Source organism: Hemiscyllium ocellatum, chromosome 22, assembly GCF_020745735.1.
Source record: "Hemiscyllium ocellatum isolate sHemOce1 chromosome 22, sHemOce1.pat.X.cur, whole genome shotgun sequence".
Lineage (NCBI taxonomy): Eukaryota > Metazoa > Chordata > Chondrichthyes > Orectolobiformes > Hemiscylliidae > Hemiscyllium > Hemiscyllium ocellatum.
The window spans coordinates 2845149-2867082 of NC_083422.1; the positions used below are offsets into that span (position 1 = coordinate 2845149).

At 41.9% G+C, this 21934-nt stretch overlaps 2 protein-coding genes across 4 annotated transcripts in view; one reads left to right on the plus strand and one right to left on the minus strand.

The window, feature by feature from the left end:
• The first annotated feature begins 304 nt into the window (after positions 1-304).
• On the plus strand, positions 305-19152 carry hnrnph3 (heterogeneous nuclear ribonucleoprotein H3 (2H9)). Of its 3 annotated transcripts, XR_009645861.1 has the most exons (14): positions 305-520; positions 2313-2345; positions 2429-2530; positions 2622-2777; positions 6111-6254; positions 6888-7026; positions 8096-8283; positions 9436-9528; positions 10704-10819; positions 10957-11092; positions 16582-16668; positions 16752-16838; positions 17544-17657; positions 18795-18880. XR_009645861.1 is itself a non-coding variant. In XM_060841833.1 (13 exons), exons 1-13 carry the CDS (start codon positions 430-432, stop codon positions 18920-18922), a joined length of 1500 nt encoding a protein of 499 aa, XP_060697816.1. In that variant the 5' UTR covers positions 305-429; the 3' UTR covers positions 18923-19152. The 3 variants fall into 3 exon arrangements, 2 of the variants coding, with proteins under 2 accessions (XP_060697816.1, XP_060697817.1); XM_060841833.1 differs by lacking the exon at positions 17544-17657 and having other exon boundaries at positions 18795-19152; XM_060841834.1 differs by lacking the exons at positions 305-520; positions 2313-2345; positions 2429-2530; ... (1 more) ...; positions 6888-7026; positions 17544-17657 and having other exon boundaries at positions 6176-6254; positions 18795-19152.
• Positions 19153-21068: 1916 nt separating this feature from the next.
• The window catches only part of rufy2 (RUN and FYVE domain containing 2), a 72742-nt gene continuing 71876 nt past the window's right edge, over positions 21069-21934 (minus strand). The window contains exon 18 of the mRNA XM_060842305.1: positions 21069-21932. Within this exon, the coding sequence (XP_060698288.1) occupies positions 21792-21932 (141 nt within the window). The 3' untranslated portion in view covers positions 21069-21791. The remainder of the gene's footprint in view (positions 21933-21934) is intronic.

Consider the following 21934-nt stretch of genomic DNA (forward strand, 5'->3'; position numbering starts at 1 on the left):
AAACCATAAATTCCGTTTCACTTTCTACACGCCAGACGAATATTTCTAGAAATTTCTTTCGCATCCCCAGTTTCACCAGGGGGCAGGAAAAGCCTGATTGACAAGCTTTTAACCAATCCTCGATGAGGATAGCAAAGCGCTCAGGGGCCAGCGGGTTTTGAGCCAATGTCCTAGGTACACACGCGGATGATTGACAGACTGTAAACCAATGACCATGCAATATTAAAGAAATTGGCAGACTCTTGACCAATGAGTAACAAACGGCTTGCCGCGGTGCTTGGTAGGTAAATTCTCGCGAAGCTTGGCAGTCGGCGGGTAGGAGCTAGCGCCATTTTGTTGTGTCGCTGGGTGCGGTTGTTAGAGGGATACTGGTGGTGCCAACGTATTCTGTTTGTGTTCTGAGTACTCAGGTCGGAACAATTCGATACGATGGCACAGGAGGACGGTAGTCAGCACCGAGATGTTTTCAGTGCTGGAGAGGAGTGCGGCTCCGGGCCTTGTTCCCCGGGCTTTTCTTCCGGTTTGTGAGCGTCCTGCGTTTCGCGGCCCAACGAGTCTTTGGGATGTGTTTGGTGTTTTGGGGGAGGGCAGGAGCGTTGGTGTTTGGGGGCGGGGGGAGGGGTTGGTGGTTGGAGAGGAGATGGGAAGGGAGAGCGGCGATGCTGGTGGTGGGGGATGAGGAGGAGTGGAGAGCGGGCCCTCAGCCAGGCTGAGGCCTGTGTGCACGCGTGTCCTCAGCACTCGTTTCTTTCTCTCCCCCCCTCCCCCCCCCCCCCCCCCCGTGTTACCCTACTCTGAGACATCTGTAGCCTGGGATCAGTAACCAACTTGCGGTTTGAGAAATAAGAATCGGCACCTTCAACCGGTCCGAGCGCCCTCGGACTTCGGAGAACTACACAGAAGGAGAAAAAAAATTGCGGGATCGGTGATCCGCACTGGCACTGACCCTCTTCTGCCCCCCCGCCCCCCCAAACTACCTCTTGGTAGGGTAACGCTGCCTTGGGACTGCGCTGGAGTATTATATATGCTCGAGAAATTAACGACTGGAGATCAGAGTCGAGTGTGTGGTGCTGGAAAAGCACAGCGAGGCAGGAGAATTTTGTTATTTCAAATATGTACCTTTATTCGTAGAAAATAAGTCTTTGGTACATGGATAGTTAATAAACTCGCTCAGATTTATAATCCGAGGAGCAGGAGAATCGACATTTTGGATATCCAGAATGAGGCGTGAGACGCAGGGGCTGGGGACCCAGGTAGTTTGGAATGTGATAGGTAGATGAAGGTGGGGGTGAAAGTGATAGGTTGGGAAGAGTGGAATGGCTAGATTGGAAACAAGATGGACAGGTCAAGGGGGGTGGTGCCAAGTGGGAGGCTTGGGACTAGGATAATGGAGGGGGGGGGGTGAAGGAAGTGAGGAAACTGGTGAAATCCACCTTGATTCTGTGTGGTTGGAGAGTCCTGAGGCAGAAGATGAGGATTCTTTCTCCTGGTGTTGTATGGTTAGGATTTGGAGAGGGAGGAGGCCCAGGACCTAAATGTCCTTGGTGGAGTGGGAGGGGGAGTTGAAGTGTTCAGCCAAGGGGAGGTGGGGTTGGTTGGTGCAGGTGCACGTGATGTCTCTGCATTGGGGAGACAGGATACCAACTTGTGGATCATTTCAGAGAACATCTCGGAAACCTCCACCCGTCTTATCCCATTCCCAAGCCTTCAACTTGGCACTGCCCCCTTGACCTGTCATACGTGTCTAGCTTGCTTCCCACCTATCTACTTCACCCTCCCCTTCAACCTATGACTTTCATCCATACCTTCATCTACTCCCATTTACCCCTCAGACCCTGGCCCGTAAGCTTCGTTCCTGATGAAAGGCTTATGCCTGAAATGTCGATTTTTCTTTCTTATCGGATGCTGACTGACCTGCTGTGCTTTTTCAGCACTACACTCTTGACTATATGCTCACTGTCCTGCTGTGCAATTTGAGGTCTTCAGAGAATTTTAAAGCCTACAGTTGAGCTGAGCATACTTGAAGAGTGCTCTTTCTGTTTGAAATTCAGATCAGTCACATTTGCCATTCGAAACCAGGATCAGCTTTGCTGGAGTGCTCTGGGTGTGCTTGTTGTGCAGAGACAGTAACCTATCTTATTGCAACTTTAATGAATTAAGACACTGAAAGTGTACCTTCATTAAATAATTTGCTGATCCCCTAATAAAAGTATTTAAAGCCTGATACAAAATGTTAAGGATCTGGAGCTCAAATAATTTGTTCATTAAGTTTTACATCTCAGCAGAATTAATCAAACATGTTTGTTTCGCAGAAATCTTTACCAACTTGGAGCCAGCAGTTGAAGGTAGGTATTGACTTAATTTGTGCTAAATAGTATTGTTTGATCTCAGCTTTCGGGTATGTGCTATTCAGTGTTTGTGATTGCAGAGAAAGAGCCAGAGATTCCCACAAAAGAAGAGGATTACGTTGTCAGAGTCCGTGGCCTGCCGTGGTCATGTACGCCAGAAGAAGTGACGCGGTTCTTTTCAGGTAATCATCTCAAGTGATGAGACTGATTTCAGTTGCTACTGAAGGCACTGCATGTTGCACTATTACATGCTTTGTGCTCTTTTTGTTGTAGAGTGTGATATTCGAAATGGTGTGAACGGAGTGCAGTTTACCACTTCCAAAGAGGGCCGTCCAAGTGGTGAAGCATATGTACATCTGACTAATGCCGAAGATTTCAAAAAGGCTTTGGCAAAAGATCGGAAGTATATGGGCCACAGATATATTGAAGGTCAGTAATTATCACTCGACACTGAATAGTGTTTCAGATGCAACAAGATCAACTTTGTAACTGAATAATGGGTCAGTGTGCTGCTTGTGCTGGTGCTTCTGCACATTCCAGTAAGTTGCTGCTAACGGAAGTGATACACACCAGGCAACAGCTAAAGTTGGAAGGACAGAAGACTCGCTCATCACTGAAGGCAATATCACCATTCTTGGAGTCCATCTTCAGGAAGTGTCTGCTTAGCTAGTTTTTAGATGTATCTTGCTGGCTATGTAATCACATCTGTCCCTGTCTCCCCTACTTAGGTTGAACACCTAATCGAAACACAATGTTTTATTATGTTGTGCACCATTTAAAGCTGTACATTTCCAAGTCAGATACAATAGATTCTGTTATGAGGATGTGATACTAGTCATTGGAAGGTAATGAAGAACCAGATGTGCAGCCTAACAGATGGATTGCTGAACCTGGTATTGAGCCAGTAAGTTGAAAGCTGTTGTTTGTTGCTTCCAGATCAGACACTTGTGCATACGTTATTGAAGCTGTTGTCAATGCAGACCATACTAGAAATGTTCAGCTGGTCAGGCATCATCTAGAAAGAGAGATGCTGTTAATGTTTTAAGTTTGTAGTCTTTCATCAGAACTGGAATTTGTTTCAGGCTTTATGCAGGGAATCTGGGAACAGTGGGGAAAAGCAAAAGAAATAAACAGAAGATCTGTGGAGGGTTGGAGTGATCCTTGACGTTGGAAACGAGAGTATTCTTTTCACAAAGGTGTTCTCCAGTCTCATTTCTGAATTGTTTGGGATTGATTTCTTAACTGAATTTTTCTGAATATACGTTTCTCCCTAAATAATATGTCTATTTATAGCTTTGAGTGAGTCAAAGATTTCTTTTCCAGTTGCTAAATGAGCCTATCAGAATTGCAGTGATTATGTTTTCTTGTCAGGGATTGTCTTTTTGTTGGGATATTTGGGCTGCAGTTCATTTTTCTTTCCTGAGACTGTATATGGGAAAAATAATGGAAGTGGCTACAAAAAGTCCTAATGTTTCTTTCAAGATTGCTTTGGTGATGGTTCTCCAAGGTAAACCACCTTGGGATTGAGCCAAGGACTCACCTGGCATTGTAAACCCTAGGTTGCCATCCAACAATCCATTGAGGTGACTATTTAGATAGTTCTGGTCCAGGTTTTATGAGACAGGCAGTAACATGCTAAAGCTAACTTTCATCAGTCGGTCTGTTATGCCTCAGCAATAATGATACTTTGACCGCAGTATTACTCAAGTCTGAGAGCAGATTACTGCAAATGTAAGCATCTGCTGGGAACAAAACATGCTGGAGGTCATAACAGGTCAGACAGCATCCATGAAAAGCCAATGTTTCTAGTCTAGATTACTCTTTTGGTCCATATTCCACCAAACCTTTCCTATTTCAATATTTATTGAAATGTTACTTTAAATTTCTAATTGTACCTGCATTCACCACTACTTCTGATAGTTTGTTCCAAACTGTTTTTATAAAAAAAAGTCCGTTTTTTAAAAATCTTTCTCCTTCCCCTTAAAAATGTATTTCCAGCTTTGAATTCTAAGGAAAAGACACCTGCCATTCACCTTATCTATACCCATCATGATCTTTTTATAAACCTTTGAGGTTACCTATCAACCTCATACACTCCTGCGGAAAAATGTCCCAGTCCATCTAGTCTATTAATCTAACTCCTGTCAGTGCTCCATGCTAAACTTTTTCTCCTCAGACTGTGACTCCTGGTTCTGGACTCTTCCACCTCTGGAAACATCCTTTCTGCATCTACCCTGTCTAGTCTTGTCAGAATTTTATGTTTCTATGAGATCTCCCTCATTCTCAAATTCAGCAAATACAGTCTTAACAGATGCAACATCTCCTTGTATGTTAGTCCTGTTATCCCAGCAATCGGCCTAGTAACATTTGCTTCACTCCTCTCTACAGCAAAACCATCCTTCCTCAGGTAAGGAGACCAAAATTGTAAACAATATTGAAATAAAGAGGTGTGCAGGAAATATGATCAGTGTTTCCAGTGAAAATTGGTGGCATGTTAAATAGTGGGGAGAATAACTTTATTACAGGAATATATAGAAAGGCTGCTCAGATGACCTGAAATGGAACTTAATGCTGAAAGTTTGAGGTGATGCATTTTGAGAGGACTAATAGGTAAGGAAGCTGCTTTGAATGGTAGGACCCTGGGAAGTGCAGACTATCAGAGACTTTGGTGTGGACACCATTGATTCTTGAAGGTAACCAGTGTACAAGGTGATGACAAAGATATGTGGAATTCTTGCATATTAGTCAAGGCATTGAATACAAGAGCAAGGTGGTTATGGTGGAGCCATGTTGATGTTCATAACTGCCTGAAAGTGGCCAGGCAAGTTGATAGGGTGGTGAAGGCGGCATATGGCATGCTTGCCTTCATTGGTTGGGGAATTGAGTACAAGAGTCAAGATGTCACATTACAGTTTTAGAAGAATTTAGTTGGGTTGCACTCAAGTGTACTGCATTCATTTCTGGTCACCACATTAAAAGAAGGATGTGGAGATTTTGGTGAGGGTGCAGAACTGGTTAACCAGGATAATGCCTGGATTAGAGGGATAAAGTACAAGAAAAGTCTAGAAAAATCTGGGTTTTCTCCAGAGTGGTGGAGGCTGAGGGGAGACTTGATGATCAATGAGATGTATTGTTGATGGTCAGAATTCGGCCCCCCCCCCCCCAAAAAAAGAGTTGAAATGCTTGAAACTGGGAGTTTTGCATTTCAGGGGGAGAGTGGTGGGAGTGTGGAATGTTGGGTGGTGGTGATTGGCAGATACAACAGGGGCGTTTAAGAGCGAGCACATGAAGAATGTGAAAGGTTATGAACCAAGAGCAGGCAGAAGGGATTATTTTAGTTTGGTATCGTGTTCAGCATAACATTCTTGTGCTGTATAGTTCTACGTTCTATCTGTTGTAAGAATGTTTGACTCGAATCATCATTTCTCCCATCGCTTCCCAAAGTAGGCAGTAGGAACCCCAACTGTTGGAAAAAGTTTGGGAAGCATTGCTTTATCCATTGAAGCGTTAGGTAGTCCAATCTTTAATTGCAGTTTAACAGATGGGGTCCAGACATTTTTCTCTTTGTTCCTTCTAAAGCAAATGTACCCTTCCTCGAGTGAACCAGTCCAAGTGGGGATCTAAGCATCAAGACAGCCAGTGTCAACTCCTACTCTTCTCCCATCTTTCGTTGAGTCATCCCTGATGGTTTTCAGGGCTTGAAATGGGGTCACATTGTGGATAAACCTTGCAAAACACTGAAGTGTACTGTTTTCCCCATAGTTTTCAAATCTAATGGCAGTGAGATGGATTGGGTTCTGAAACATAGCGGTACCACCCATACTGATACTTCCAACGATGGTACAGTACGACTCCGCGGGCTTCCATTTGGCTGCAGCAAAGAGGAAATTGTTCAGTTTTTCACAGGTATTTTTCATTCGTTCACCTAATTAGATCAACTTTTTATTTTGTTAAAATTTCTAGTGGGTAAATGCTTTCAACGTTGTCATCTGAAATGTTAACTGCTGATACTTGTTTGTAATGTAAATTTAAAGTCTTAGCAACATTAACGGAAGCTGCAAATTAAACTGGAATTAATATTGGTTCTAGTTAAAAGTCTAAAGCAACAACAGTACTGTGTCTTTATGTTTGTGACATGTACCTAAATATAACTTCAGCAGAATGTTTCCATTCTGACTTGTGTATATAATACTTATTCATGTGATATAGTTGGATTTCAAAAATGTTTGTTTCCAACGTTTACTGCGTGTACCAGAGCAGTCCAGTTTTTGAGTTGTAATTCAAATGAGTTTTAAAGCTGAAATCTATTCTTTAATTATGTAGAAGTTGAACACTGAGAAATCAGTTTGCAAGTTGGGTCACTAACATAAAGTTGTTTTTAAACTGTCTTGAAGTTTTACATATAGATCATAAGCATTTTACATTTTATCTGTTGGTAACTGGGCTTTTAATCTTTTATATATTTGTAGATATTGTTGGGAATTGTGCATCATTTAATATTGTTCCCCTTGATGGGGTTATTTTGTCCTTGGGTTAAAGGGTTGGAAATCGTGCCAAATGGGATAACTTTGCCGATGGACTACCAGGGGAGAAGCACAGGGGAGGCCTTCGTGCAGTTTGCTTCAAAGGAGATAGCAGAAAAAGCACTGGGGAAACACAAGGAAAGAATAGGGCACAGGTGGGGATGGACGGACGGGTTGGTTATTCATCTTAAAGTCAAGTTTAAACGCTGGGTGCTGGTATATGACAATGAGGCTGGGACTACACACTGATCTTGCACTCAGTTAAGAACAATGTTCATACACAAATGAAAGATGGTCTTTATAGAGCTGTTCTATTATCCTAAGTTTCCTTGGTAAAAGCTACACATGTAGCTTGATTTGAGTTGTGCCAATTAAAGTAGTGATATGTGATGAATAAATTCAAGTAAATTGGTTTATCAAAAAACATTCAGCAAAATGATTAAATGTTTTGCCTATTTCTAAGTTTCACGGCTGCCTCAAATTCTAGGTGGCTTGTGATTTTTGTATCCTAGTAAAAGTCATATTTGGAGTGCTGTGTAAATCTTGTATGGCTGAGGTGGTTGAGCCGTTTTTAAAAATTGTGCATTGGCAATAAAAATTTCACCACCCCCACCGCTGATGCCCTGCCATCATTGCCAGCACGATGCTTGGTCACTTATGTAACTTTGTGCTTAGCACCTTCTTGTTACTGAACTGTATGTTTTGCTGCCTAACAATGTCCCTTCCCTTACTGTCACTGCAACCTTTGGTTGACTTTGCTGAGTGTGTCCCTCTCCAGTTTCACTCCCAGGCATTACCTGGAGCTCCCTTCAATTTTTCAAGCTGCAGATCAGTGAATGCCCAAGATGATCCATAATGCTTTATTGTAACTACAATGGTTGCGATTGTTTTGCTAAGCCATGTTTTCGTGCATTAGAACCCAATCTATTGTTGGTCTCCAAGCTTTGAGGAAATTACTTAACAGAAGAATGGTATAAATGTTAATCTATCAAAATAGTAATTTTGATTTTAAACAGTATGCTTGAGAAATCATTGTTTAAAATAAAGCATATGTAGGAATAATTGTTAAATTGTGTAGTGTTGGTGTGCACTAGAAACTGCTATAGATTGTTGTAAAGTAATCTAATATTAAATATTTTACATTCAGTTTCTTTATTGTTGTCCAAAGTTTTTTTTAAACAAGTTTTTGTCCTGAATAGTAATCAGTCCTCATTTGTGGTGTAGGTATATTGAGATCTTTAAAAGCAGCAGAGGTGAGGTCAGAGCGTACTATGATCCACCAAAGAGGCTGATGGGACAGAGACCAGGTCCCTATGACCGGCCAATGGGGCGAGGTGGCTATTTCGGCGCTGGTCCCCAGCGAGGGGGTGTTTATGACCGAATGCGACGTGGAGCTGGAGGATATGGTGGTGGTAAGTATTGGTTAAATGGGAATTTGTGCTTCTTAATGTGATTGGAATATCTATGATGTCTGTTGTATGTTTGTGCATATATACCACTGTGCTGGTTGAAACTCTTTAAAGTTGCTTTACTTTTGTCTAAAACTATGGTTATGAAATTCTTGGTTAGAGGCCCTTTGTGTATTAGTAAGGCACGCCCTGGATCAGAATTAACCACTAGTAACAGAACTGAGGTGGAGAATACAGAAATCAGAGATAAGAAAAAGGCTTCAGGATGAATCAATCCGATTACACAAACTTCCATTCTGGCAATCATATATTCTTAGTATATTTAGTCTGAATGTCAAGTTTCTGACATTGAAATTCTTTCAGCAGCACTGAAAATATTGTAACGCGGAAGGCCTGTGAATTTTATTTTTGTGTCTCTCAGACCAACATTCAAAAAGAACTGTCATTAAAATGGAATAAATGAGATTTCCACTAAAATTCTTGAAGTTTTGGTGTTAAGAGGTGCTGAAACTTGACTGGGCTCGAATTATACAGTCTACTCCTCATATCTACATCTCATTTCATCGCTACTAAAACTACCTTTTGAATATACCTTTTTGTCTTTCTCATTCAGATGATTTCACTGCAAAGTCTAGAGTCATCTTTAAACTTCTTTCCAACTTGAGAATGATTGATTTAAGCAACCGTTTTCTTTTACGTTAATAATTGGAAGAAGTAAAGATTTAAATACTTCTGTGTCCACCACATAAAACAAATGTAAAAGTTGAGGCTGTATGATGTAGGTGAGTTGGGATCATGGTGGGACTGTGGTATGTGCAACCTACAGATTGTAGAATTATGTAGTGTAGAAGGAACCTATTGTTCTTTCAAAACAGTGGTACAGATACAATCCATCCTACAGCTGTGCTATTCTCCTGTAAGTGTTTTTCTCTTCCAAATTCCTTTTTGAACCAGCTGGTTCAGCTTCCTTTTCTGGCCACATTAATTTTCCAAAATACATCAAAGGTAATGAACTTCCAGTTTCTCCCAAAAGCTATCTTTTTATATTTGAATTTGTTATATTTGCCATTTTAGAGATGTTTTGCAATTAACTGATCACAGAATTGAATTCTATGAGCAGTATGTGACTGACTAGTTTTAATGGTTTCTTTGCAGGGTATGGTGGGTATGATGATTACAATGGATACGATAACTACGGCTATGGCAGTGATGACTACGATTGTCCTGGGGCAATGAGAGGTGGCAGAGGTATGTATTTTTTAGAGATGAAGGGGCAAACTCAACTAATGGAGGGGGAGATAATGAGTGTAGGCAGGTTTTCTAGTGGTGTTGGCATAAAATGTGGGGCAGAGTTGCATGCATATTTCATATGTTTCTCCCTGATGTAACTTATGTTTTCCTCCCTCAGCCTCTGAGCTCAGCAACTCATCCTTGGTTATTTGAACCCCCCATCTCAATTTATCATGTTTGCTTACTCAAGCTCATTTTCTGCTCATCCTCTATAAATCTTAACTTTCGTGAAATTTCTTGCTCAAACTCATATTCACAGAATCCTCTAGACTTTGTCATCTCATGTAGGCTTGCAAGGCTCATCAGTGGACGACTTTTTTTTCCTCTCTCTCACATTTCATCCTAATGTAGTTTCAGGGCTGAGTACCTGTCCCCAGTTCACTTACTATCTAGCCTTTGGCTCTCCACCATTGATTTGTGCAACCATTGTCCCATCTTCAGCTTCTTACTGTTACTAAAAGAAAAAGACTGCAGATGCTGGAAATCTGAAACAAAAACAAATTGTTGGGCAAACTTCAGTCTGGCAGCATCTGTGGAAAGACAGCAGAGTTAGCATTTTGAGTCCAGTGACTCTTCTGATGCTGCCAGACCTGCTGAGTTTCTTTCAAACAAGAACAGGCATTGTTGAACTTATTCCTGCCTCTCTGGCTGTGTTCTCAATGCAATTGTCTCCTCTCCCTGTAGTCTCAGGGATGTTGAAGTGAGATTTAGCTTGAATATTCCCATGTACTTTGATATATGGCTGTATGTCACCACATCACTCAACTCCTACACTAAATTTACAGAATTGTCTAATGGAAGTTTTGGATGAGCAGAAGTTACCTCCAATTAAATATTTGGAAAACTCAGCCCATTTTTGGTCTTTGTTACTCAGTCCTTGGTTTAAGTTTTTTTTTATCATGCATCAACTCTTATTACTGAGACCACTCCTTGGAGTTGTGCATTAAACACCTGCCTGTTTGGTTGGGCTTTTGGTATCTAGAAGACCGTAAGATATAGGAGCAGAATTCGGCCATTTACCCATTGAGTTGTCTGCTGTTCGACTATAGACTGTTTATCCTACTTTGTTTTGTTGCTGTGTTGTTTATCTATTGTTTATAGAGTTAAAGGTCTATAAATCTGTGTTTTGAAAGGTATGAGTAACCATGGATATGGAGGAGCTGGAGATGCCAGCTCAGGCTATATGAGTGGACATTTTGTACACATGCGGGGTCTGCCATTCCGGGCAAGAGAAGATGATGTTGCTCATGTAAGTTCTCAGTAATAAATCACATCTACTTGTAAACTGTATGACTGTGTTTCTTTCTTTCTTGCACTTATTAAAATATCCTCTGTTACTTCAGTTGAAACCAGTGGAGTAATTTTGCCATCTTGTTCCTCTTGTAGTTCTTTTCTCCCCTGAATCCTCTACGTATCCACCTGGAATATGGAAGTGATGGTCGAGCTACAGGGGAGGCCGATGTTGAGTTTGCAACACATGAGGATGCAGTCGCAGCAATGTCTAAGGATAAAGCTCACATGCGTAAGTTTGTAGCATTAATGCTGTCATCTGCAACCGTTGAGATTTTGGGTAGCTGAATCGCATGGAAGAAGTTTCTAGGCTTTCTCACCGTTTCTGCTGAGTTTGGTTTTCTTTGTTCCATTGGGGGATCCAGAATTGTCTTCCATTCCTTAGTTGCAGATGTAGCCAAGGGATCTGTACTATCTGAAATCCAATAGACAACTGTGGGTGCTCTTGTACTAGGTGTGCATAGCTGTTCATATTATCTGATCTCGTGTGAGAGTAATGGCCACCCAGGTATTGTAGAATAAGTACCTGTTGAAGATTGAAGGAGAAATTCTTCCAGAACAATTTTATAACAATATGACCAGCTAGCGAGAAACCGGGTGGGACTTGGACAGGAAGATTACCTGGAATTGAAATGATTTAATCAAACTGAAGATTTTTTGTATTTGATAACCACTACCCAACTCATGCATCTGGAAGTGAATCCAGTGCCAAATCACGAAATGTTCTGACTCCCACTGTAAATTAATTTGCGTTCTAATCTATATATTATATAATAAAGACCTACAGATGCTGAAGATGTTAAAAAACCTGCTGGAGAAACTCAGCAAGTCTGGCAGCATCTGTGGAGAGAAAGTAAAGTAAATGTTTCATGACCAATGACACTTAGGGTCAGAGATATACAGCATAGAAACAGACCTTTCGGTCCAACTCTGCCAGCACCCAGGCCCGTATCCCTCCAAACCCTTTCTATTCATATACACATCAAGATGCCTTTTAAATGTTGCAATTGTACTAGCCTCTACCACTTCCTCTAGGAGAAAGTGAGGACTACAGATGCTGGAAAGCAGAGCTGAAAATGTGTTGCTGGAAAGGCGGAGCAGGAGAATCGATGTTTCGGGCATGAGCCCTTCTTCAGGAATGATTCCTGAAGAAGGGCTCATGCCCGAAATGTCGATTTTCCCCTGCTCCTTGGATTCTGCCTGACCTGTGCCTTTCTAGCAACACGTTTTCAGCTCTACCACTTCCTTTGTATACATGTACCACCCTCTGCGTGAAAAAGTTGTCCCATAGGTGTCTCATATCTTCCCATCTCTCCCTAAACCTATGCCCTCTAGTTCTAGGCTCCCTGACCCCAGGGAAAAGACTTTGCCTATTTATCCTATTCATGCCCCTCATGTTTTTATAAACCTCTAAGGTCACCCCTCAGCCTCCCGACGCTCCAGGGAAACAGTCCTATTCATCCTCTTAATAGCTCAAATCCTCCAACCCTGGCAACATCCTTAAATCTTTTCTGAACCCTTTCTAGTTTCACAACATCTTTTTCTGGCAGGAAGGAGACCAGAATTGGTTAGGCCGAGGTTGGAATATTGCGTGCAGTGTCCTGTACAGCTGTAACATGACCTCCCAACTCCTGTACTCGATACTCTGACCAATAAAGGAAAGCATACCACATGCCGCCTTCACCTATCCTATCTACCCAGGTGGGGGGTGTCCAGAACTAGAGGGAAAGGTTTAGGGTGAGGTGGAACGATGTAAAAGAGACCTAAAGGGCAACTTTTTCACACAGAGGGTGGTAGGCGTATGGAATGAGCTGCCAGAGGCAGTGGTGGAGGCTAGTGCAATTGCAACATTTAAAAGACATTTGGATGGGTATATGAATAAGAAGGGTTTGGACGAATATGGGCCTGATGCTGGCAGGTGGGTCTAGATACTCTGACCAATAAAGGAAAGCATACCAAATGCCACTTTCACTATCCTATCTGTTAGGAGTTTTCTACAGGCCTCCCAATAGTCCGAGAGAAGTAGAGGAAAGTATTGCGAGGATGATTCAGGAGAAGAGTGAAAGTAGCAGGGTGGTTGTTATGGGGGACTTTAATTTCCCAGATATAGACTGGGAAAGCTATAGCTCGAGTTCGTTAGATGGGTCGGTGTTTGTCCAATGTGTGCAGGAGGGTTTCCTGACACATTATGTAGACAGGCCAACAAGAGGTGAGGCTATACTGGATTTGGTTCTAGGTAATGAACCAGGCCAGGTGTTAGACTTGGACGTAGGTGAGCACTTCGGGGACAGTGACCACAACTCGGTGACTCTTACTTTAGTGATGGAGAGGGATAAGTGTGCACTGCAGGGCAAGAGTTATAGCTGGGGGCAGGGAAATTATGATGCGGTGAGGCATGACTTAGGATGCGTGGATTGGAAAAATAGGCTTCAAGGGAAGAACACAAATGATATGTGGAGATTGTTCAAGGAACACCTATTGGGTGTCCTTGTTAAGTATGTACCAGTCAGGCAGGGAGTAAAGGGTCTTGTGAGGGAGCCGTGGTTTAATAAAGAATTGGAATCCCTTGTGAAAGGGAAGAGGGCGGCCTATGTAAAGATGAGGCGTGAAGGTTCAGTTGGGGCGATTGAGAGTTATAACTCAATGCGAGAAGGGGACATGAAAAGTCTTTAGTTGGTCGGATTAGGGAAACCCAAAGGCTTTCTATAGGTATGTCAGGAATAAAAGGATGACTAGGGTAGGTATCGGTCCAGTCAAGGATAGTAGTGGGAAGTTGTGCGTGGAGGCGGAGGAGGTTGGAGAGACACTAAATCAATACTTTTTGTCAGTATTCACTCAGGAACAGGACACTATTGCTGATGTGAATATTGAGTCACAAGTGATTAGAATGGATGGCCTTGAGGTATGTAGGGAAGAGGTCTGGGGAATACTGGAAAGGATGAAAATAGATAAGTCCCCTGGGCCTGATGGCATTTATCCTAGGATCCTCTGGGAAGCTAGGGAGGAGATTGCGGAGCCATTGGCCTTGATTTTTATGTCGTCATTGTCTACGGGAATAGTGCCAGAAGACTGGAGGATAGCGAATGTGGTCCCCTTGTTCAAGAAGGGGAGTAGGGATAGCCCGAGTAACTATAGGCCAGTGAGTCTCACTTCTGTTGTGGGCAAAGTCTTAGAGAGAATTGTAAGGGATAGGATTTATGAACATCTGGATAGGAATAATGTGATCAAGGATAGTCAGCATGGTTTTGTGAAGGGCAGGTCGTGCCTCAAACCTTGAATTCTTTGAGAAGGTGACTAAGGAGGTGGACGAGGGTAAAGCAGTAGATGTGGTGTGTATGGATTTTAGCAAGGCGTTCGATAAGGTACCCCATGGTAGGCTCATGCAAAAACTACGGAGGTATGGCATTGAGGGTGCATTAGAGGTTTGGATTAGGAATTGGCTGGCTGGAAGGAGACAGAGGGTAGTAGTTGATGGAATAGGTTCATCTTGGAGTGCAGTTACTAGCGGTGTTCCACAAGGATCTGTTTTGGGACCATTGTTGTTTGTCATCTTTTATAAATGATCTAGAGGAGGGGCTTGAAAGCTGGGTAAGCAAGTTTGCGGATGACACGAAAGTCGGTGGAGTTGTGGATAGCGAAGAAGGATGTGGCAGGTTACAGCGGGATATAGATATGTTGCAGAGCTGGGCAGAAAGGTGGCAAATGGAGTTCAATGTAGCTAAGTGTGAAGTCATTCACTTTGGTAGGAGTAACAAGAAGATGGATTACTGGGCTAATGGTAGGCTACTTGCTAGTGTGGATGAGCAGAGGGATCTTGGTGTCCATGTACACAGATCTCTGAAAGTTGCCACCCAGGTAAATAGTGCTGTGAAGAAGGCATATGGTGTACTGGGCTTTATTGGTAGAGGAATTGAGTTCCAGATTCCTGAGGTCATGTTGCAGTTGTATAAGACTCTGGTGCGGCCTCATCTGGAGTATTGTGTGCAGTTTTGGTCGCCATACTATAGGAAGGATGTGGAGGCATTGGAATGAGTGCAGAGGAGGTTTACCAGGATGTTGCCTGGCATGGTAGGAAGATCGTATGAGGAAAGGCTGAGGCACTTGGGGCTGTTCTCATTGGAGAAAAGAAGGTTTAGGGGAGATTTGATAGAGGTGTACAAGATGATTAGGGGTTTAGATAGGGTTGACAGTGAGAACCTTTTTCCGCTAATGGAGTCAGCTGTTACTAGGGGACACAGCTTTAAATTAAGGGGTGGTAGGTATAGGACAGATGTTAGGGGTAGATTCTTTACTCAGCGGGTTGTGAGTTCGTGGAATGCCCTGCCAGTAGCAGTGGTGAACTCTCCCTCTTTATGGTCATTTAAGCGGGCATTGGATAAGCATATGGAGGTTATTGGGCTAGTGTAGGTTAGGTAGACTTTGGTCGGCGCAACATCGAGGGCCGAAGGGCCTGTACTGCGCTGTATTTTTCTATGTTCTATCTACTGTGATTCTACTTTCAAGGAGCTAAGAATGTGTGCTCCAAGGTCACTTCGTTCAGCAACACTCCCCAGGACCTTACCATTAAGTGTATAAGTCCTACTAAGATTTACCTTCCCAAAATATAGCACCTCGCATTCATCTAAATTAAACTCCATCTGCCACTTCTCAGCCAATTGGCCCATCTGATCAAGATCCAGTTGCGATCTAAGGTAACCTCCTTTGCTGTCCAATTCTGGTGTCATCTGCAAACTTACTAACTATACCTCTTAAGCTCACATCCAAATCATTTATATAAATGACAAAAAGTAGTGGGCCCAGAACTGATCCTTGTGGCACTTCACTGGTCACAGGCCTCCAGTCTGAAAAGCAAGCCTCCATCACCATCCTCTGTCTTCTATCTTTGAGCCAATTCTGTATCCAAATGGCAAGTTCTCCCTGTGTTCCATGAGATCTAACTTTGCCACCCAGTCTCCCATGGGGAACCTTGTCAGGTCCATATAGATCATGTCCACTGCTCTACTCTCATCAATTCCCTTGTTACTTTTTCAAAAACTCAATCAAATTTGTGAAACACTATTTCCCACATTGATTGTCCTTGCCTTTCCAAATACATGTGCATTCTGTCCCTCAGGATTCCCTTCAACAACTTGCCCACCACTGACATCAGGCTCACTGGTCTATAGTTCCTTGGATTGTCTTTACCACTTTTCTTAAATATTGGCTCCACATTAGCCAACCTCCAGTCTTCCGGCACCTCACCTGCTTCAGAACGGTTCTGGAGAAAGGTCACTGGACTTGAAACTGTACTAAATTTCTAGGAGCTATAAATCATTTCTCGGCTATTCCAAAGGATTGTTCAGAAAAACTGCATTATGGTACCTCTGGAGCAGCATATAGGTCATCTTCATATGGTTTTCTTCTTTTAAAGGGTTTTATAAACCAGGTGAGTTTATAAGTCAACACTTCAGTGTTTTTCATTGATATTAGGCATTTATTCAGTTTAACTTATTTTCAAAATTAAGGAATGTGATTTAATCTCTCGATTACTGGTCCACTAACTATATTGCTGTATCTTCAAAATTAACATTTTACGTCTAATGGATATTTTAAATGCCTGAAAAAGTACATGGGAAAATGCTGTGTAGTTTAGGTAGCTAACAGGATGTTTTACCTACTGCAAATTGTTGAGGGGAACCTTCCTGATCGAAGCTATAATTTAAGATGCCGATTCTGTTTCAGAGCATCGATACATTGAGCTGTTTTTAAACTCCACTGCTGGAGGAGGATCTGGTGGTTATGGCAGTAACTATGGAGGCCATGCAATGGGTGAGTTGAATTTCAAGCTTGGTCTGTCTGACTTGAAAAACAAATGTCCATGCATAAACCTAAAGGCCCTTTGTCTTCTGCAGGGAACCAGGGAGGCTATGGGAGCTCAGGGAACCATGGAATGTCCGGTTATGCTGGTTACGGTGGTCAGAGCAATATGGGCTCTTATGGTAAGGAAAGTTGCAGTCTATTATTTCAACTTGATGTGTTCATAATGTAATTAACTGCCATTGGATACTGTTGTTCTGCAAACAAGTTCTTCTCCCACATCCTCCAACTGTGGCTGAAATGAGTGGTCGAGCCGGTTTTGTCAACACTACTTATAGAGCACGGATACAGGCCCATTGACCCAACCCATCAATGCTGACCAGGTTTCCTAAATTGGACTATTCCCACTTGCTGTGTTTGGCTCACAACCCCTCTAAATCTATCTTATCCAAATGTCTCTTAAATGTTGTGTACCTGGCTCGACCACTCCTGTGGCAGCTCATTCTGTATATGCACCACTCTCTCTGCATGAAAAATTTCTCCCTTGGATCCCTTTTAAATTTTTTCCCTCATTTTTAAACCTATGCCCTCCTAGTTTTGGACTTCCTTACCCTGAGGAAAAGACTGGCTGTTTACCTTATGATTTTATAAATATCTGTAAGGTTACCCATCAGTCTTTTTTTGAAGTGGAGGAAGAAGGGGAAGGAATGTCCCAGTCTTTCCAGCCTCTCCTTTTTATAACGCAAACTTTCGTCTCTTCTAACATACCTTTTTAAATCTTTTTGCACTCTTTCCAGTTTAATAACATGTTTCTTAACCATAATTTTACACAGTACTCAATGTGGCCTTGTTTAGCTGTAATGACATCCCAACTCTCCTGTACTCAGTGCTCTGACCAGTGAAGGCAAGCCTGCCAAATGCCATCTTCACCACCATGACTACTGTGATGCCACCTTCAAGAAGCCATATAGCTGCACCGCAGGTCTCTCTTTGATAATATGGTAGGATAAGGGTCCTTCCATTAACTGTGCAAGTCCTGGCCTTGTTTGTTTTACTAAAATGCAACACCTCATTTATCTGAATGAAACGACTGCTCCCATTGCCCAGTTAATCAAATGCTGCTGTACCACCAATTTCAGTGTCATCCATTAATTATATTCTCACCTAAATTGTTCATATAATGATGAGCAACAGTAGACCCAGGACTGAACCTTGCTGCATACTGCTGGTCATAAGCCTCCAGCCTGAACAATAACCCTCTATCACTAACTTCTGTCTCCTAGCTTCAGGCCAATTTTGAATCCAATTGGCTAGCTCTCCCTGGGTCCCATGTGATTGAACCTTCCAAATTGCTTTCTGGAGCTAGCAGTCATTCGTGTATTTGGTGTCCTTAGGACTGTTCCACAGCTCAGTGCAGATTCAAGATATTTCTTCTATTTAAAATTTTATTCAAGGTAGTCTCCAGTTAATGAGAGCACTGGTTGTTCAGATCAATCAGCAACTTTTAAAAGGGGAGGGTGAGAAAAGAGAGATCGAGGGAGTAGATATTAATGTTCTAGTCTGACTCCAATAGACAATTGCCTTTGCTTCTTTCCTAGTGAGCCCAAATGATCAGTTTGTGGCGGATCCCCTGCTGTAAGATTGTCCATTGTATGAGTTAACAGATAAACATGTAGATCAGTTGGCAGATTTAGAATGCTGTGCAGTTCCATCATGTAGTTGTGATTGGTGGTAATCATCAGTAAGCATGAAGAAGGCTCCACAAATATTCCCATTGTCAGTTACAGATCAATACAAAAGATTAGACTAGACTAGCTGATTAAACTGTTGAAGATCACTTTTTCACTGCTGTTTAGTCAAATTCCAGAACTCCCTAACAGCAACTGAGGGTGTACCTTCAGCAATTCAAGAAGGCAATTCACCACTAGCTTAACAACTGGAATGGGCAGCAAACCATTCTTTAAAAGCAGAGGTCACCTTAAACACTATTATTAATCAATATCTCTAAATATTGATTCAATTTTAAAATATTTTGTATATTAGTTGTAAATTTTCATTCCTACAATTGTTCCAGTTCTATATAATTTGGCAGACGATTAATTGCAAACAAGGCTTTATGATTTAATTTTTCTTTCTAGGTCGTCACGGTGGAAACAGCAACGGTGCCGGGGGATACTACGGCAACTCTGGAGGCATGGGAATGGGGAGTAACATGGGAGGAATGGGGAGCATGGGTGGGAGTGGAGCCTGGCGGATGTACCAGTAGTTGTACACAGCCCTAAGGCAACTCTGGCCACGTGTAGACATTTTGTTTTAATAATCTGCAGGACGTACCGTTCTGAGTCAATACCCCTGTTCTGTTGCTATAATGGGATCTGTACACAATAGTTTGTTTGTGATAATGTTCCTTCAGATTTCATTTTTGACTTCAATTTCCTTTTTAGTGTAAGAAGAAAATTCTCAAATATTCAAGTGTAATAAAAGTTTTAAAACCTATGCCATGGTTCTATAGTTTGTAGGTACTGAGCTTATGATCGAGGTACACTAGTCACTGTATAAAACATGCCTATTGCTTAATGTAAAACTCAAGAATACCTGAGCATAGCAGTTTCTACTGTACACACATCTTAGTTGGGCTGCTGCAACATTCAGCAATCTTTTTTAGTTCTGAAAAAGCTAATACTTGTTGCTTTTGTTTAGATGTTTCCTGGACTAAATGTCTAGCCAGCAAGCATAACGAAATAATGTTTTGAGCCTGGCTTTTTAAAATTGTGCCAAAAATTAAACTAGCAACCACAATTGTCCAATGTTGAATGTTCTAAAATTTGCAAGTGTAGTCAGTGATGTGCTGTTTGATTAAATCACTGGAACGTAAGGTTCAGCAGAAAGTGTCCAGCAGGCTAAGATAAAAGGTAGAGAGGAGGGACTGGACACACTTTCTTCATTCCTGAAGGAGGGCTCATGCCCAAAACGTCAATTCTTCTGCTCTTTGGATGCTGCCTGACCTGTGCTTTTACAGCAACACATTCTTTCAGCTGAATGGTAATACATGAGTTGCTACAATTCAGTATACTTAAATGCACAGTTATGCACTGTAATGTGAAAACAAGTGAAGAATTTAAATGATTAAAAAGTATGGATGTCCTTGTGTACCAGTCAGTGAAGGTAGGTCCAGCAAATAGTTAAGCTAAATGGTAGAGTGGACCTTTACGTCTGCACTCATCCTTTTGCAACATAGGCATTGCAGTTAGATGGCTTTGTTGAAATCACACCTGCAGTTTTGGTCTTTCTATTTGCCAATGGGGAGACAAGAGATTGGTACTGGAGATGGGATGACTGACTACAGGCCTGGTCAAACCAGAGTTTACAGGGGGAGGGGAGAGAATCTGATTTAAATACAAGTTTTTCAACATGACTGGTTTAGCTGAGGACCCTAGTTTAGAAGCAGCAGTTAGTGTCAAGACAGTTTGATTGTGGAATCCTCTATGTGAAGAAATTCCCTAGCACAAATCTGTGCAGGCTAAGTTATTGTGCTAGAGGACAAATTTCTAAATTAAGTGTCATGGTGGGGGGGGGGGTGAAATATCACAATTGGAGGATTAACTAGGACTTTTTTTCCCCAACTGCCCCATAATTTTGAAGCCTGTTAGTGATTAGAACCAGATACTAGTAGTGTTTACAGTACAGCATATCTGATTCAATTATGGGTTCTAATTGCAAATTGGGTCAGTTTAGGAAAATAAGTTGCACAGCTGTGGAGAACAAGTGCTGCTTTTAGAGACTTGCACAGATATCAGCCTAAAGAAGGAGACTGATCAATTATCCTGCTCACAGGTTTGAGAATTTCTAATACATCTTCCTGTGAAGAGCAGTTTAGCTGTGAAAGCAGTATGCCTGCTGGATTTCAGATCAAATATTGTAGTTAATGAGCTGATGTGCTTTTAGAGTTGACAGTTGTAAAGGGTTTTCTAGTGGATTTCACAATCTGTTATGTGCATCCTCTTCTTTCTTGCCCATTATTTAACATTCCAAATTCAAAATCAATGTAAACAAAATTGGATTAGAATCCAAGTTCTCAGCCTCTGTTCACTCAGAAACATATCTCACCTTTGTTTGAGTGGAGTAATGGTTTTTGCTACATACTTCATATGGTCAGTTAAAGAGATCATAACCAGCAAAAACTCACCTTTGCCTTCAGTCTGTACTTGGAAAACTAGTGCTGTTGTGTATTTGAGTTTTTTTGAACAGGCAGATTTTAATATAAAATCACTTGCCACAACATTAATACACACATCACTTTCCACTTATGCTGTGATGTTAAACAACCAAATGAATCCAGAAGTGAAAAGAAATATTCTACCCTATTACCTGTGCCTCAGTGCAGTCAGAAAGGCAGTTTGACTTCTCAAGCAAACACTGAATTGGTGATTTAATTACAGTAATTATACTCATTGACAATTCCAAGCAGCAGTCTGCAATAATTTTCATTTAACAGTCTGTTTTGGAGGAGTGCAGCACTGCCCAATAACTTGAAGTATACTGGTATAAAACTATTAAACCAACAATATCAAACAAACTCATACAGGAATGTTGATCATTTCAAGCCCATGAAGAACTCTTACATTAAATGTCAGATGTACATATCATTTCAATCATGGTCTCTTGCAGTGTCTAGGCAGTATCCCCAGGTCACAGATTAGAGCCAGGGGAACAAATGAGAATACAGTACAGTTCCCCAACAACTCCATCTTGCTCACACCAGCACCTTAAAATTCAAAACATGAATGACCATTTCCAGCCACGGGCTATGTAAGAAACTGAATGAAACAGCCAGAGAGAGAGAGACCTGGCACGAGTTGCTAGTTACTGACAGCAACATAATTCTCCATTTCAATTTTCTTGTGGATAGGAGAACATCCAGTATTTGTACTTCACTAGAGGTGAAAGAGGTTCCATTAATAATGCTTGGTTGTTTTTAGCAGGTCAGTCTACAACAGTTTACACAAAAACAACAGCTCTGCCTACTTATTATTAGTTGCACAGCATTTCTGATGGGAAATGACAGGCATTTGTAGGAAAAAAGGTTATCTAAAGATGTAAATTCTGTCTAGCAGCACAAGGTTGGGCCTGGACGTTCACGTGGTGGAGGAACATCGTTGTAAGAGCAACGCATGGCAGGTGTCACACACACGCACAGGTTTTGGTGAGGAAGGTAGAGGGAGCTCATTGTCGGAGCAGGCGTTGCAGAAGATTTCCCCACAGTTTCTGCAGTGATGCT